This window comes from Somniosus microcephalus, chromosome 12, assembly GCF_052327205.1.
Source record: "Somniosus microcephalus isolate GS21.2 chromosome 12, FLI_Smic_1.0, whole genome shotgun sequence".
NCBI lineage: Eukaryota > Metazoa > Chordata > Chondrichthyes > Squaliformes > Somniosidae > Somniosus > Somniosus microcephalus.
This window is the reverse complement of record NC_140998.1, coordinates 54,508,822-54,522,964: the sequence shown is the minus strand read 5'-3', so window position 1 is coordinate 54,522,964 and position 14,143 is coordinate 54,508,822. Positions and strand designations below refer to the sequence as shown.

The window sequence follows — 14,143 nt, the reverse complement described above, 5'->3', positions numbered from 1 at the left end:
CTTTCTTTACAGGAGAGAACTTGCACAGAGCTTTTCTCATCCAACAGCTAGTTTGTAATGTTAAGAGAGTGCGAATAGGAGCATATGGTTAGACCTCAGCTGGAGTATTGTGTCCAATTCTGGGCACCACACTTTAGGAAGGATGCCAAGACCTTAAAGAGGGTGCAGAGGAGATTTAGTAGAATGGTACCAGGGATGAAAGCTTTCAGTTACATGGAGAGACTAGAGAAACTGGCATTGTTCTCCTTAGAGCAGAGAAGGTTAAGGAGAGATTTGATAGAGGTGTTCAAAATCATGAAGGGTTTTGATAGAGTAAATAAGGAAAAACTGTTTCCAGTAGCAGAAGGGTCGGTAAACAGATTTAAAGTAATTGGCAAAAGAACCAGCGGTGACATGAGGAAACTTTTTTTACGCAGCGAGTTGTTATGATCTGAAATGGACTGTCTGAAAGGGTGGTGGAAGCAGATTCAATAATAACTTTCAAAAGGGAATAGGATAAATACCTGAAGTGGAAGAATTTACAGGGCTATGAGGAAAGATCAGGGGAGTGGGGCTAATTGAATAGCTTTTTCAAGGTGTCAGCACAGGCACGATGGGCCAAACGGCCTCCTTTTGTGCTGTATCATTCTATGATTCTATAACATTTTAGGGAGTTTAATCGACTAAAGTGCTTTTTAAATATGGCTTCACATAGCACTAGAGTTACTCCACTGGAGTGTTAGATGGGCCCCTGGGGTTTGGGTCTCACGCTACTCATCTTTAGTACCTTCTAGACCCAATATCTGGAGTTACATTGCCCTTTTTACATTGATGTATGACTGAGAGTGGAAATATAACTGTGGTCTAAAGTATCTTGCAGCTAAATAATTAAATACATGTTGATTTGGATGGAGCAGGTAAAAGGACAGATTTCATCACACTTTCACCATAACACTCTGTTAATTGAAGGACAAGAAAAACTGTTGGAAGGGTGGGAGAGAAAAGAGTGTTTTCTGAACAAAAGTACTCCCTTCCCCTCCCAAATTATTCTCTTGTTTGATGCATCTGCAGAGAACTGATGGTGTAAAAGGTTCCTGCACTAATGACCTTCACCCTCTTGGAATGAGCTCTCCCTGTTGTACAATGGCCTGCCACTTGGCATTATTTAAACGTAAAAGTTCCAGCAAATAATGGAGTATGTGAGAAATGCCATGAGTTATGTTGCACCGATATTTGCTGGTACAATTGCACTGCTCCGCTGATAGGCACGCCTAAGCCAAGAAAAGTTGTTGTCATCGCTTAGTCCTCCATACAGTCAATGGCGATTGCCAATTTGTTGGATTTATGCCATTATTCGCACCACAATCATTTAGTCTGAAAAATAATAGCGTGGTGATCTGGTATTGACATGAATTATGGCCCTCTCGTGAGTCTCACCCTGGGAGGCCAACAAAGGGGCCATTACAGCTGAGCCTCACCCATGGCAGTCTGTAAATTACTCAGGCCCAGAAATTAGGTTCGGGGGCTTGCTGCGCGTGCAAGCCCCCAATGTGCACTTACCCGGTGCGCCGACAGCTGAAGCCTGGGGCTGCTTGGAATTCCTGTCACTGGCCCGGTTCAGCTGTCGGCGTGCTGTGCTTGCCTGATCCAGCGGCGTAGTTAGTGCGATGTGCCGGCTGGGATCAGGTGAGCACTGGGCAGCCAATCAGGGGAGGGAAAACTTCATTCATGAGTTTGATAGTAAGAACTGTCAAACTCATGAAAACTACGGGCGCCCAAAACACTACTTAAACTTTAAATAAAATTTTAAAAAACATCCCACTAATTAAATGAACTATAAATAACTTTTAAAAACTATTTTAAACAATTAATCAAATTTTTGAAAAAAATAATTTTTTAAGAAATTGGGTCTAAAAATAAACTTAGCTTACTGTAAAGTCCTTAAAAACAATAAAGCTGTGGAAAAAATATTATAATTTTAAATAATAGACCACTTACCTTAAAGAATCAAGTCCTTACGTCTCCTTTTTACATTTCTAAAAAGTTGAGGCCCTTACACACGGGCAAACCTGTCAAAAAGAAGGAAGTTCAACGCGTGCGCGCAGAGTCCTGCGCGCACGCGTTGGACCTCTGAACCCCTTGGAGGAAATGCCGGTTTCCCAGCGCATGCGCTGCGCATGCTGAAATCCGGCACTTCCAACGGGCCCACGCGTGAGTACCCCGTCCGTACTCACGTGTTGGGACCGGAATTACTGGGCCTCAGAGTTTTTTGTCTTCTAATTCTCAGAGTTTTGGCGGTCGTCTTTTTGTCAATTTTGACTTCTAGAGTCCTGTTAGTGTTGGAGGGCAACTATTTTCAGGACCCAAATCTCTTTCTACACTTATAAGGTGAAAGATTTGCAATAGTCTATCCACTGGACATTCCCCTGTTCTGGATTATCATGAACAAGTTGGAGAGGGAGCAGACGCATTACGTGAGGCACCATGACCGGATTGTAGTGGTCAGCTGCATACTCCAAGAAGGGCTTACCTTTAACTTGGCAGACGAGATGTCTGTGGAACTGGAGGATCCTGATCTGCATGTCCCTGGGCCCATGGGCGTTCGCCTCACAGATGAAGGCATGATGGCTGCGGCCAAAGCAGCCAGAGAGCAGCTGGTGGCTCAGATGTTTGGGCAATGATGACTCCCCTGCCCTCACCATGTCATTTTCTAAAGGAAAAATGGAAAGTATAACTGAAAAATAGCTAAAGTAGACACCAAGAATTGTTACAAAACAAATCTCCTATGTACAGTGGAGTTTCGATATATTGATGTCCAAGGGATTTTGATAAGCCAAGATTTCTGCTTCTGGCCCAGTCTTATTCTCCTGGACTCTCCAGTGCCAGTATTTGACTCTCCCAGGCTGCTTCACATACTTGCACTGGCTTTTAAACCTAGCCCAACTTGGCCTGCTAGTATAATTCTTCAGCTGCCTGCTCTCCTCTCCAAATCCTGGTCAGTGTGCTGAACAGTGATTGTTGTCACTGTGTGCTGCTGGATTAATCTGTTTGAAATTCACGGGCCCAGTGAATGCAATGGAGCAGCAAAGTTCATTGTATCAAAACTCCACTAAATCTTGTAGAAAAATGGACCTTGATCTTCTAGTTACTTTTATCATTATGTCCATACTTTTCTCCTCAGATGATCTGGAGCTGCCCAACCCTTCAAGGTGCTCTATAGGCTGATTTGCAGAAGCACACAACTATGAGTATTTTTTGTCCAGAGGTTAAACAATTTTGGATCAGTCTCCAATTCTGGGCAAAGCATCAGTTTCCCTTTAAAGTGAATGGAGCCACTCCAGGATGCAAAAGTGCCATCCCCAAAGTATACATCATCAGAGTGTCTGAAGGGGAAGTGTAGATGTGAAAAGTTGGTCGCAGTAAAGGTAAAAATAACCTTGAAAATTGCAGATATTTATTCTGACAGTACATACATAGTTTGAGGGAAAGTATCGGTACTCTTGCTGCTGCCCTCTTTCCCCCCGCCCCCACCCCTTCAGTTTCCTTGCCCTGTAACTGCAGGTAATAAAATAAAACTACTTGTCTACATGACCCAGAACCACAAGCTGATTGTTGATGTGAACATAGGAGATTTGGATGTCATTTTGAGCTTGGGACTAGTCAAATTTTGCAAAGGAATAAAAATATATGTGACCATTACCACTATTTCCATAGGAATTGTAGGATACAAATGTTACATAAGCAATCATTCTGCTAGAATAATTGCAGGACCTATTGTGTAACCACAGGTTACACATTCTATTGACCAATGATTTGTTGTACTTAATTCTTTTACTTGTATTACTTATACAAGTTTTCTATTCCTTAACAAAGCTACTATAAAAATGTTGCAAATTTCAGCTGCTAAATAATAGAAAAAAAATGTAATTTAGAACAATCTCTCAATACATTTAACTTTTGGTGTAGGAATGTCGTTGCATGGGTCAGTGGATCTGATTGAGATATCCAGACGATGGCGGTTCCGAGTTTGATTCTGGTCTGTGCTGAGTTGGTCAGTCTTGGCTGGAACAATGGTGGGGAAGCATATTAGGCCTCATATTACCCAGATAAAGAGGGTTTCTGCCGATCATAAATGCATGTTCATGGATGTTGGGTGAGGACAGGATTAAGTTGGGATCTGATGCCCCCCAATGGTTGAATAAGCATGAAGAATGATCACGTGGATGAAGTGCTGGTGAGCTGCTAACACTTGTGAAATGAAACCCCAGAATTGGTACCCTAAGGGGGGAAGAAATGGCTAAGTCCAAAGGACACAGACTTGAACGTTTATGGCAGACAACTGGTTTAGCCATTCATCGCCAGATCTGGCTGGACCACATAAAGCACTATCGGATCCTGCTCTCCCCTGCCAAAATTGCTCACTATTCCAGGATCATCATGCAATATGAAGATAACCCCTGGCTTCTTTTCACTATAAAACATCTTCTACCGGGAACGGTAGCATAGTGGTAATGTCACTGGGCTAGTAATCCAGAGGCCTGGACTAATGAACCAGAGACATGAGTGCAAATCCCATCATGGCAGCTGGGGAATTTAAATTCATTAAAAAGCTAGTATCAATAATGGTAACCATGAAACTATTGGATTGTTGTAAAAACCCATCTGGTTCACTAATGTCCTTTTAGGCAGACCCACAGCAATGTGGTTGACTCTTAACTGCCCCCTGAAATGGCCGAACAAGCCACCCAGTTGTAACAAACCGCTACGAAACACAATAATAAGAATGAGACCGGACGGACCACCCGGCAACGACCTCGGCACTGGCTACGGACACGGCAACAGCACACCCAAATTCGACCCTGCAAAGCCCTCCTCCCCAACATAGAAACATAGAAACATAGAAGATAGGAGCAGGAGTAGGCCATTTGGCCCTTCGAGCCTGCTCCGCCATTCAATGTGATCATGGCTGATCATCCAAATTCAGTACCCTGTCCCTGCCTTTTCCCCATATCCCTTGATCCCCTCAGCCTCAAGAAACATATCCAACTCTTTCTTGAATATGTTTAATGAACTGGCATCCACCGCCCTCTGTGGCAGAGAATTCCACAGGTTCACCACTCTCTGGGTGAAGAAATTCCTCCTCATTTCAGTCCTAAATGGCTTACCCCTTATCCTTAGACTACGACCCCTGGTTCTGGACTCCCCGGCCATCAGAAACATCCTTCCTGCATCTAGTCTGTCCAGAACTGACAGAATTTTATAGGTTTCGATGAGATCCCCTCCCAATCTTCTAAACTCCAGTGAGTATAAGCCCAATCGACACAATCTCTCCTCATACGTCATTCCTGCCATCCCAGGTATCAGCCTGGTGAATCTTCGCTGCACTCCCTCCATGGCAAGAACGTCCTCCCTCAGGTAAGGTGACCAAAACTGCACACAATACTCAAGGTGCGGTCTCACCAAGGCCCTGTACAACTGTAGCAAGACATCCTTGTTCCTGTACTCGAACCCTCTTGCTACGAAGGCCAACATACCATTTGCCTTCTTAACCGCCTGCTGTACCTGCATGCTTACCTTCAGCGACTGGTGCACAAGGACACCCAGGTCTCTTTGCACTTCCCCTTCTCCCAATCTATTGCCATTCAAATAATAATCTGCCTTCCTGTTTTTGCCACCAAAGTGGATAACCTCACATTTATCCACATTATATATAGTGCATTTGCCATGTTTCTGCCCAATCACCCAACCTGTCCAAATCGTACTGGAGTTTCCCGACATCCTCCTCGCAGCTTACCCTCCCACCCAGTTTTGTGTCGTCTGCAAATTTGGAGATATTACATCCAATTCCCTCGTCCAGATCATTAATATATATTGTGAACAGCTGGGGTCCTAAGACCGATCCTTGCGGTACCCCACTAGTCACTGCCTGCCACTCGGAAAACGACCCGTTTATTCCAACTCTTTGCTTTCTGTCCGCCAACCAGTTCTCTATCCAAGTCAATACCTTGCCCCCAATCCCATGTGCCTTAATTTTGCACGCTAATCTCTTGTGTGGGACCTTATCGAAAGCCTTCTGAAAGTCCAAATACACCACATCCACTGGTTCTCCCTTATCTATTTTATCAGTTACATCCTCAAAAAATTCCAGTAGATTAGTCAAGCATGATTTACCTTTTGTAAATCCATGTTGACTTTGTCCGATCCTGTCACTGCTTTCCAAGTGCTCTGCTATTACATCTTTTATAATAGACTCTAGCATTTTCCCCACTACCGATGTCAGGCTTACCGGTCTATAATTCCCCGCTTTTTCTCTACCACCTTTTTTAAATAGTGGGGTAACATTAGCTACCCTCCAATCCATGGGTACCGTTCCAGAGTCTATCGAGTTCTGGAAGTTGATCAGTAATGCATCTACTATCTCTAGGGCCACTTCCTTAAGTACCCTGGGATGTAGACCATCAGGCCCTGGGGATTTATCAGCCTTCAGTCCTATCAATTTTCCTAACACCATTTTCCTACAAATACTGATTTCTTTCAGTTCCTCGCTTTCATCAGACCCTATGTTCCCCGGCATCTCTGGGAGGTTATTTGTGTCCTCCTTTGTGAAGACAGAACCAAAGTATGCATTTAGTTGGTCTGCCATTTGTTTCCCATTTATAAATTCCCCTGATTCTGACTGTAAGGGACCTACGCTTGACTTCACTAATCTTTTTCTCTTCACATATCTATAAAAGCTTTTACAGTCAGTTTTTATGTTCCCTACAAGCTTACTCTCATATTCTATTTTCCCTTTCTTAATTAATCCCTTTGTCCTCCTTTGTTGACTCCTAAACTGCTCCCAATCCTCAGGATTATTGCTTTTTCTAGCCAATTTATATGTCCTCTCCTTGGATCTTATGCTATCCCTAATTTCCCTTGTTAGCCACGGTTGAGTCACCTTTTTTGTTTTATTTTTACGCCAAACTGGGATGAACAAATTCTGTAGCTCATCCATTCGGTCTTTGAATGTTTGCCATTGCCTATCCACCGTCAACCCTTTGAGTGCCATTCCCCACTCAATCCTACCCAACTCGCTCCTCAGACCATCGTAGTTTCCTTTATTTAAATTGAGGACCCTTGTCTCTAAGTCAACTACTTCATTCTCCATCTTAATGAAGAATTCGATCATATTATGATCGCTCCGACCCAAGGGGCCTCGTACAACAAGATTGCTAATTAATCCTTTCTCGTTGCATAATACCCAGTCTAAGATGGCCTGATCTCTGGTTGGTTCCTCGACATATTGGTCCAGGAAACCATCCCGTAAACACTCCAGGAATTCCTCCTCCACAGTATTGTTACTAATTTGGTTGGCCCAATCTATATGTAGGTTAAAGTCACCCATGATGACTGCTGTGCCCTTATTGCACGCTTCTTTAATTTCCCTTTTAATGCCATCCCCAACCTTCACCTTACTGTTTCTGGGGACTTGTGCCAAAATTGGAGAGCTGTCGCACAGACTAGTCACGCAACAGCCTGACATAGTCATACTCACAGAATCATACCTTTCAGCCAATGTCCCAAACTCCTCCATCACCACCATCCCTGGATATGCCCTGTTCCACTGGCAGGACAGACCCACCGGGGTGGCGGCACAGTGGTATACAGTCAGGAAGGAGCGGCCCTGGGAGCCCTCAACATTGACTCCGGACCCCATGAAGTCTCATGGCTTCAGGTCAAGCATAGGCAAGGAAACCTCCTGCTGATTACCACCTACCGCCCTCCCTCAGCTGATGAATCGGTACTCCTCCACGTTGAACACCACTTGGAAGAAGCACTGAGAGTAGCAAGGGCACAGAATGTACTCTGGGTGGGGGATTTCAATGTCCATCACCAAGAGCGGCTCAGTAGCACCACTACTGACAGCTGGCCGAGTCCTGAAAGCTGCCAGTCTGGATCTGTGACAGGTGGTGAGAGAACCAACACGAGGGAAAAACCTACTTGACCTCAACCTCACCAATCTGCCTGTCGCAGATGCATCTGTCCATGACAGTATTGGTAGCAGTGACCACCGCACAGTCATTGTGGAGACGAAGTCCATTCTTCACACTGAGGACACCCTCCATTGTGTTGTGTGGCATTATCACCGTGCTAAATCGGATAGATTCAGAACAGATCTATCAGCTCAAAACTAGGCATCCATGGGGCGCTGTGGGCCATCAGCAGCAGCAGAATTTTATTCCCCCACAATCTGTAACCTCATGGCCTGGCATATGCCTCACTCTACCATTACCATCAAGCCAGGGGACCAACTTTGGTTCAATAAGGAGTGTAGAAGAGCAGCACCAGGCGTACCTAAAAATGAGGTGCCAACCTGGGGAAGCTGCAACACAGGACTACGTGCATGCTTAAAAAGTGGAAGCAGCATGCTATAGACAGGGCTAAGCGATCCCACAGTCAACGGATCTATTCCAAAACTCTGCAGTCCTGCCACATCCAGTCGTGAATGCTGGTGGACCATTAAACAACTAACGGAGGAGGAGGCTCCATGAATATCCCCATCCTCCATGATGGTGGAGCCCAGCACGTGAGTGCGAAAGACGAGGCTGACGCGTTTGCAATCATCTTCAGCCAGAAGATAATTCATATCGGCCTACTCTTGAGGTCCCCACCATCACAGAAGCCAGTCTTCATCCAATTCGATTCACTCCACGTGATATATGAAGAAACGACTGAGTGCACTGGATATAGCAAAGGCTATGAGCCCCAACAACATCCCGGCTATCATGCTAAAGACTTGTACTCCAGAACTAGCCACGCCTCTAGCCAAGCTATTCCAGTACAGCTACAACACTGGCATCTATCTGACAATGTGGAAAACTGCCCAGATATGTCCTGTCCACAAAAAGCTGGACAAATCCAATCCAGCCAATTACCATCCCATCAGCCTACTCTCAATCATCAGCAAAGTGATGGAAGGTGTCATCAACAGTGCTATCAACCGGCACTTACTCACCAATAACCTGCTCACTGATGCCCAGTTTGGATTCTGCCAAGACCACTCGGCTCCCGACCACATTACAGCCTTGGTCCAAACATAGAAAAAGGAGCTGAATTCCCGAGGTGAGGTGAGAGTGACTGTCCTTGGCATCAAGGCAGCATTTGACCGAGTGTGGCATCAAGGAGCTCTAGTAAAACTGGAGTCAGTGGGAATCGGGGAGGTGGGGGTGGCGGGGGGACTCTCCACTGGCTGAAGTCATACCTAGCACAAAGGAAGATGGTTGTGGTGGTTGAAGGTCAATCATCTTAGCCCCAGTATATCGCTGCAGGAGTTCCTCAGGGCATTGTCCTAGGCCCAACCATCTTCAGTTGCTTCATCAGTGACCTTCCCTCCAACATAAGGTCAGAAATGGGGATGCTCGCTGATGACTGCACAGTATTCAGCGCCATTCACAACTCTGCAGATCATGGCCCAGTAATTCCTGTCACAACGCGTGAGTACGGACGCGGTACTCACGCGTGTGCCCGGAGGAATTGCCGGTTTTCAGCATGCACAGCGCATGCGCTGAAAACCGTCATTTCCTGTCCTCTGACCCAAGGGGTTAAGAGGCAGAACGCGTGCGACTGCACAGGCAGCGCGTGCGCAGTGAAATTCCTTTTTTTTCCAGAGTTGCCCGAGTGTAAAGGCTTCCAGTTTTTACGCGTGGAAAAACCAGACGTAAGTACTTAGTTTTACAGGTAAGTGGGCTTTTAGTACAATTTAGAAATTTTTTTTCCACAGGTTTATTATTTTTAAAGAATTTACAGTAAGGTAAGTTTAGTTTTAGACCCTATTTTTTTTAAAATTTTTTTTTCTTCAAAAAATTGATTAATTGTTTGAAACATTTTTTTATACTTATTTATAGTTAATATCAGTGGGATGTTTTTTAAAATGTTATTTAAAGTTTAAGTAGTGTTTTGGCAGCCCATACTTTTCATGAGTTTGACAGTTCTTACACTCAAACTCATGAATGAGTTTCCCCTCCCCTGATTGGCTGCACAGTGCTCACCTGATCCCAGCCGGCACATCGCACTAATTAACTACGCCGCTGGATCAGGTAAGCACATCGTGCCGACATCTGAACTGGGCCAGTGACAGGAAATGCAAGCAGGCCCGGGCTTCAGATGTCGGCACGCAGGGTGAGTGCACATCGGGGGCTTGCACGCGCGGCAAGCTCCCGATCCTAATTTCAGGGCCAATGAAACAGTCCATGCTCGCATGCAACAAGACCTGGACAAGGTTTAGGCTTGGGCTGATAAGTGGCAGGTAACATTTGCGCCACAGAAGTGCCAGGCAATGACTATCTCCAACCAGCAAGAGTCTGACCACCGCCCCTTGACATTCCAACGGCATTACCATCGCTGAATCCCCCACTGTCAACATCCTGGGGGTCACCATTGACCAGAAACTTAACTGGACCAGCCACATAAATACTGTGGCAACAAGAGCAGCTCAGAGGCTAGGTATTCTGCGGCGAGTGTTTTACATCCTGACTCCCCAAAGCCTTTCCACCATCTACAAGGCACAAGTCAGGAGTGTGATGGAATACTCTCCACTTGCCTGGATGAGTGCAGCTCCAACAACACTCAAGAAGCTCGACACCATCCAGGACAAAGCAGCCCGCTTGATTGGCACCCCATCCACCACCTTAAACATTCACTCCCTCCACCACCAGCGTACCGTGTCTGCAGTGTGTACCACCTACAAGATGCACTGCAGCAACTCGCCAAAGCTCCTTCGACAGCACCTCCCAAACCTGCGGCCTCTTCCACCTAGAATGACAAGGGCAACAGTCGCATTGGAACACCATCACCTCCAAGTCACACACCATCCTGACTTAGAAGTATAGCGTCGCTGGGTGAAAATCCTGGAACTCTCTATCTAACCGCACTGTGAGAGTACCTTCACCACACGGACTGCAGCAGTTCAAGAAGGTGGCTCGCCACCACCTTCACAAGGGCAATTAGGGATGGGCAATAAATGCTGGCCTTGCCAGCAATGCCCACACCCCATAAAAATGAATTAAAAAAATAAAATATCCTCTCCCCTGCTGCCTCCAACAAGTGCGAGGAGCTCATGGACTTCTTTGTCACTAAGATTGAAACCATCCATTCTGCTGCTTTCCTCTATTCCCCTAGCCCACCAAGCCAAACTTCCCCATAGGATCCCCCATGCCCTAGCCCTGAACTCTCATCTTTCTCTAGCTTCTTTCCTGTTTCCCCTCATGCCCTCGCCGAGCTTATCTTGTCCATGAGACCCACCTTCTGCTCCCCCGAACCTATTCCCACTAAACTGCTGACCACGCAACTTCTCTTCCTGGCCCCCATGTTAGCTTATTGTTAACGGTTGCCTCTCCTCAGGTACTCCCTTCAAATCTATCATCATCACCCCCCCACCCATGACCCCTCTGTCCTTGCAAACTACCACCCTATCTCCAACCTCCCTTTCCTCTTCAACGTCCTTGAATGTGTTGTCTCCTCCCAAATCAGTGCCTATCTTTCTCGCAGCTCCATGTTTGAACCCCTCCAATCAGGTTTCCGCCCCAGCCACTGCACTGAAACAGCTCTTATCAAAGTCACAAATGACATCCGATGTAATTGTGACTATAGTAAACTATCCCCCTCCCTCATCCTTCTCGACCTGTCTGCAGCCTTTGACATGGTTGACCCACCATCCTCCTCCAACGCCTGTCGTCCAGGTGGGTGGGACTGCCCTTGCCCGTTTCCATTCTTATCTGTCCAGTCGCAGCTAGAGTATCACCTGCAATGGCTTTTCTTCCCGCTTCCGCACAATTACCTCCGGAGACCCCTAAGGATCTATCCTTGGCCCCCTGCTATTTCTCATCTACATGCTGCCCCTCAGCAACATCATCCAAAAACACGTCAGGTTCCACATGCACGCTGATGACACCCAGCTCTACCTCACCACTACCACCTCTCTTGACCCCTGCACTGTCTCTGATTTGTCACGCCACTTGTCCGACATCCAGTATTGGATGAGCAGAAATTTCCTCCAAATAAATACTGGGAAGACCAAAGCCATTGCCGTCAGTCCCTGCCACAAACTCCATTCCCTAGCCACCGACTCCATCCCTCTCCCTGGCCACCAGACCATTCGTAACCTTGGTGGCATATTTAACCCTGAAATGAGCTTCCGACCGCATATCCGTTCCATCACCAAAACCGTCTACTTCCACCTCTGTAACATCGCCCGTCTGGACCCTGCCTCAGCTCATCTGCTGCTGAAATCCACATCCATGCCTTTGTTACCTCTAGACTTGGCTAATTCAATACTCTCCTGGCCGGCCTCTCATTTTCCACCCTCCTTAAACTTGAGCTCATCCTAAACTCTACTGACCATATCCTAACTCGCACCAAGTCCTGTTCACCTATCACCCCTGTGCTCGCTGACCTACATTGGCTCCCTGTCCGGCAACGCCTCGATTTAAAAATTCTCATCCTTGCTTTCAAATCCCTCCAGATCTCACTCCTCCTCCTCCTCCTCCTCCAGCCCTACAACCCTCTGAGAACTCTGCGCTCCTCCACTTCTGGCCTCTTGTGCACCCTGATTTTAATTGCTCGACCACTGGCGGTTGTGCCTTCAGCTGCCTAGGCCCTAACCTCTGGAATTCCCGCCCTCTACCTCTCCTCCTTTAAGAAGCTCTTTAAAATCTACCTCTTTGACCAAGCTTTTGGTCACCTATCCTAATATCTCCTTATATGGCTCGGTGCCAAATGTTGTTTGATAATGCTCCTGTGAAGCACCTTGGAATGTTTTACTACATTATAGGCGCTATATAAATGCAAGTTGTTGTTGTTGAGAAAGTGATTAGACGGGAAAACCTGCTGAAGTCTTAGCCATGGACCTTAATAATAAATTAATTTTTAGTTACATGTCATTGGTCAATGCTTCATTTACTTATAATCATTTTTCCTGATTTTAAAAGCATTTCCGATTTGTTTTGGTGTGTAATGCTCTTTGTCCTTGCAGCTTACAGTGCAGGTTCTTCCAGGAATCCGATTGACCAGCACCTAACCCAGACTCATATGGCATCCCACTACAAAAGAATCCTCTCTGCCAAAGGTAATGTCTCATAAGATTATTGTATAAAAGCTAGTCAGTGTGTATGTATTATTGTATATGTCTATATGACCATTAGGAATCTCAAGCCCTCAGAATGGCTACAATATAATTGTTTTTTAGCAACATTTGCTGATATTTAGCTATAGATAGGCAGCTTAGATCGATTTCAGGTAATAATTTTCTACCGTTAGATAGATATTGTGTCCATTGTGAGTACTGTTGTGTAGTTAAGCACACTAGAGCTATATAGTATGAGCAAAATGAACTAGGTAACTTTCTTCCTGTTGGGAAGAATAGACCATTTTTCATACCACATCACATCTTTTCATCAGAACTGGAAAAAGTTAGGGATGCATGATGTGAAATTGTTGAACTCCATGTTGAGTCCAGAAGGTTGTAAAGTGCCTAATCAAAAGATGAGGTACTGTTCCCTGAGCTTCATTGAAACAGTGTATGTGAGGAGCAGAACTTCAAGGTGGACAATCCTGGAAGAGAAGTGACAGTGAATTAAACACTAATACAATAGCAAAATACTGCAGATGCTGAAAATCTGAAATAAAAAGGGTGGAAATACTCAGCAGGTCAGTTTTGGTTATCTCTGCTGTAGCAAGTAGGAAGATGAAAGAAAGACTTGCATTTATATAGCACCTTTCATGACCTCGGGACGTCCCTAAGCACTTTACAGCCAATGAAGTACTTTTGAAGTGTAGTCGCTGTTGTAATGTAGGAAACGCGGCAGCCTATTTGCACACAGCAAGATCCCACAAACAGCTATGTGATAATGATCACATAAAGGAATAGATGGATATGCTGATAGGGTTAGATGAAGCGGGGTGGGAGGAGTCTCATGTGGAGTATAGACCAGTTGGGCTGAATGGCCTGCTTTTGTGCTGTAGACTATGGGCTCGATTTTGCCAGGCCTGAGGAGGCGGGTTTGGAGGCGTGTGAGGTGTTAAAATCGCAAAAACTGGCGGGCGGATCCGATCCCGCTTCCAGCCCGCCTCCGAGCAATTTTCCCAAAATTGGGGTTTAAGATTCCATTTCCATCCCGCCCCCAAGAGG

At 45.7% G+C, this 14,143-nt stretch overlaps 1 protein-coding gene across 2 annotated transcripts in view; it reads left to right on the top strand.

The window, feature by feature from the left end:
• spata7 (spermatogenesis associated 7) overlaps positions 1-14,143 on the top strand; it is a 128,212-nt gene that overhangs the window by 15,964 nt on the left and 98,105 nt on the right. For both annotated transcript variants that reach the window (XM_086002896.1, XM_086002897.1), the window contains exon 2: positions 12,989-13,081. In XM_086002896.1, coding sequence (XP_085859022.1) covers positions 12,989-13,081 — 93 coding nt within the window. The remainder of the gene's footprint in view (positions 1-12,988; positions 13,082-14,143) is intronic.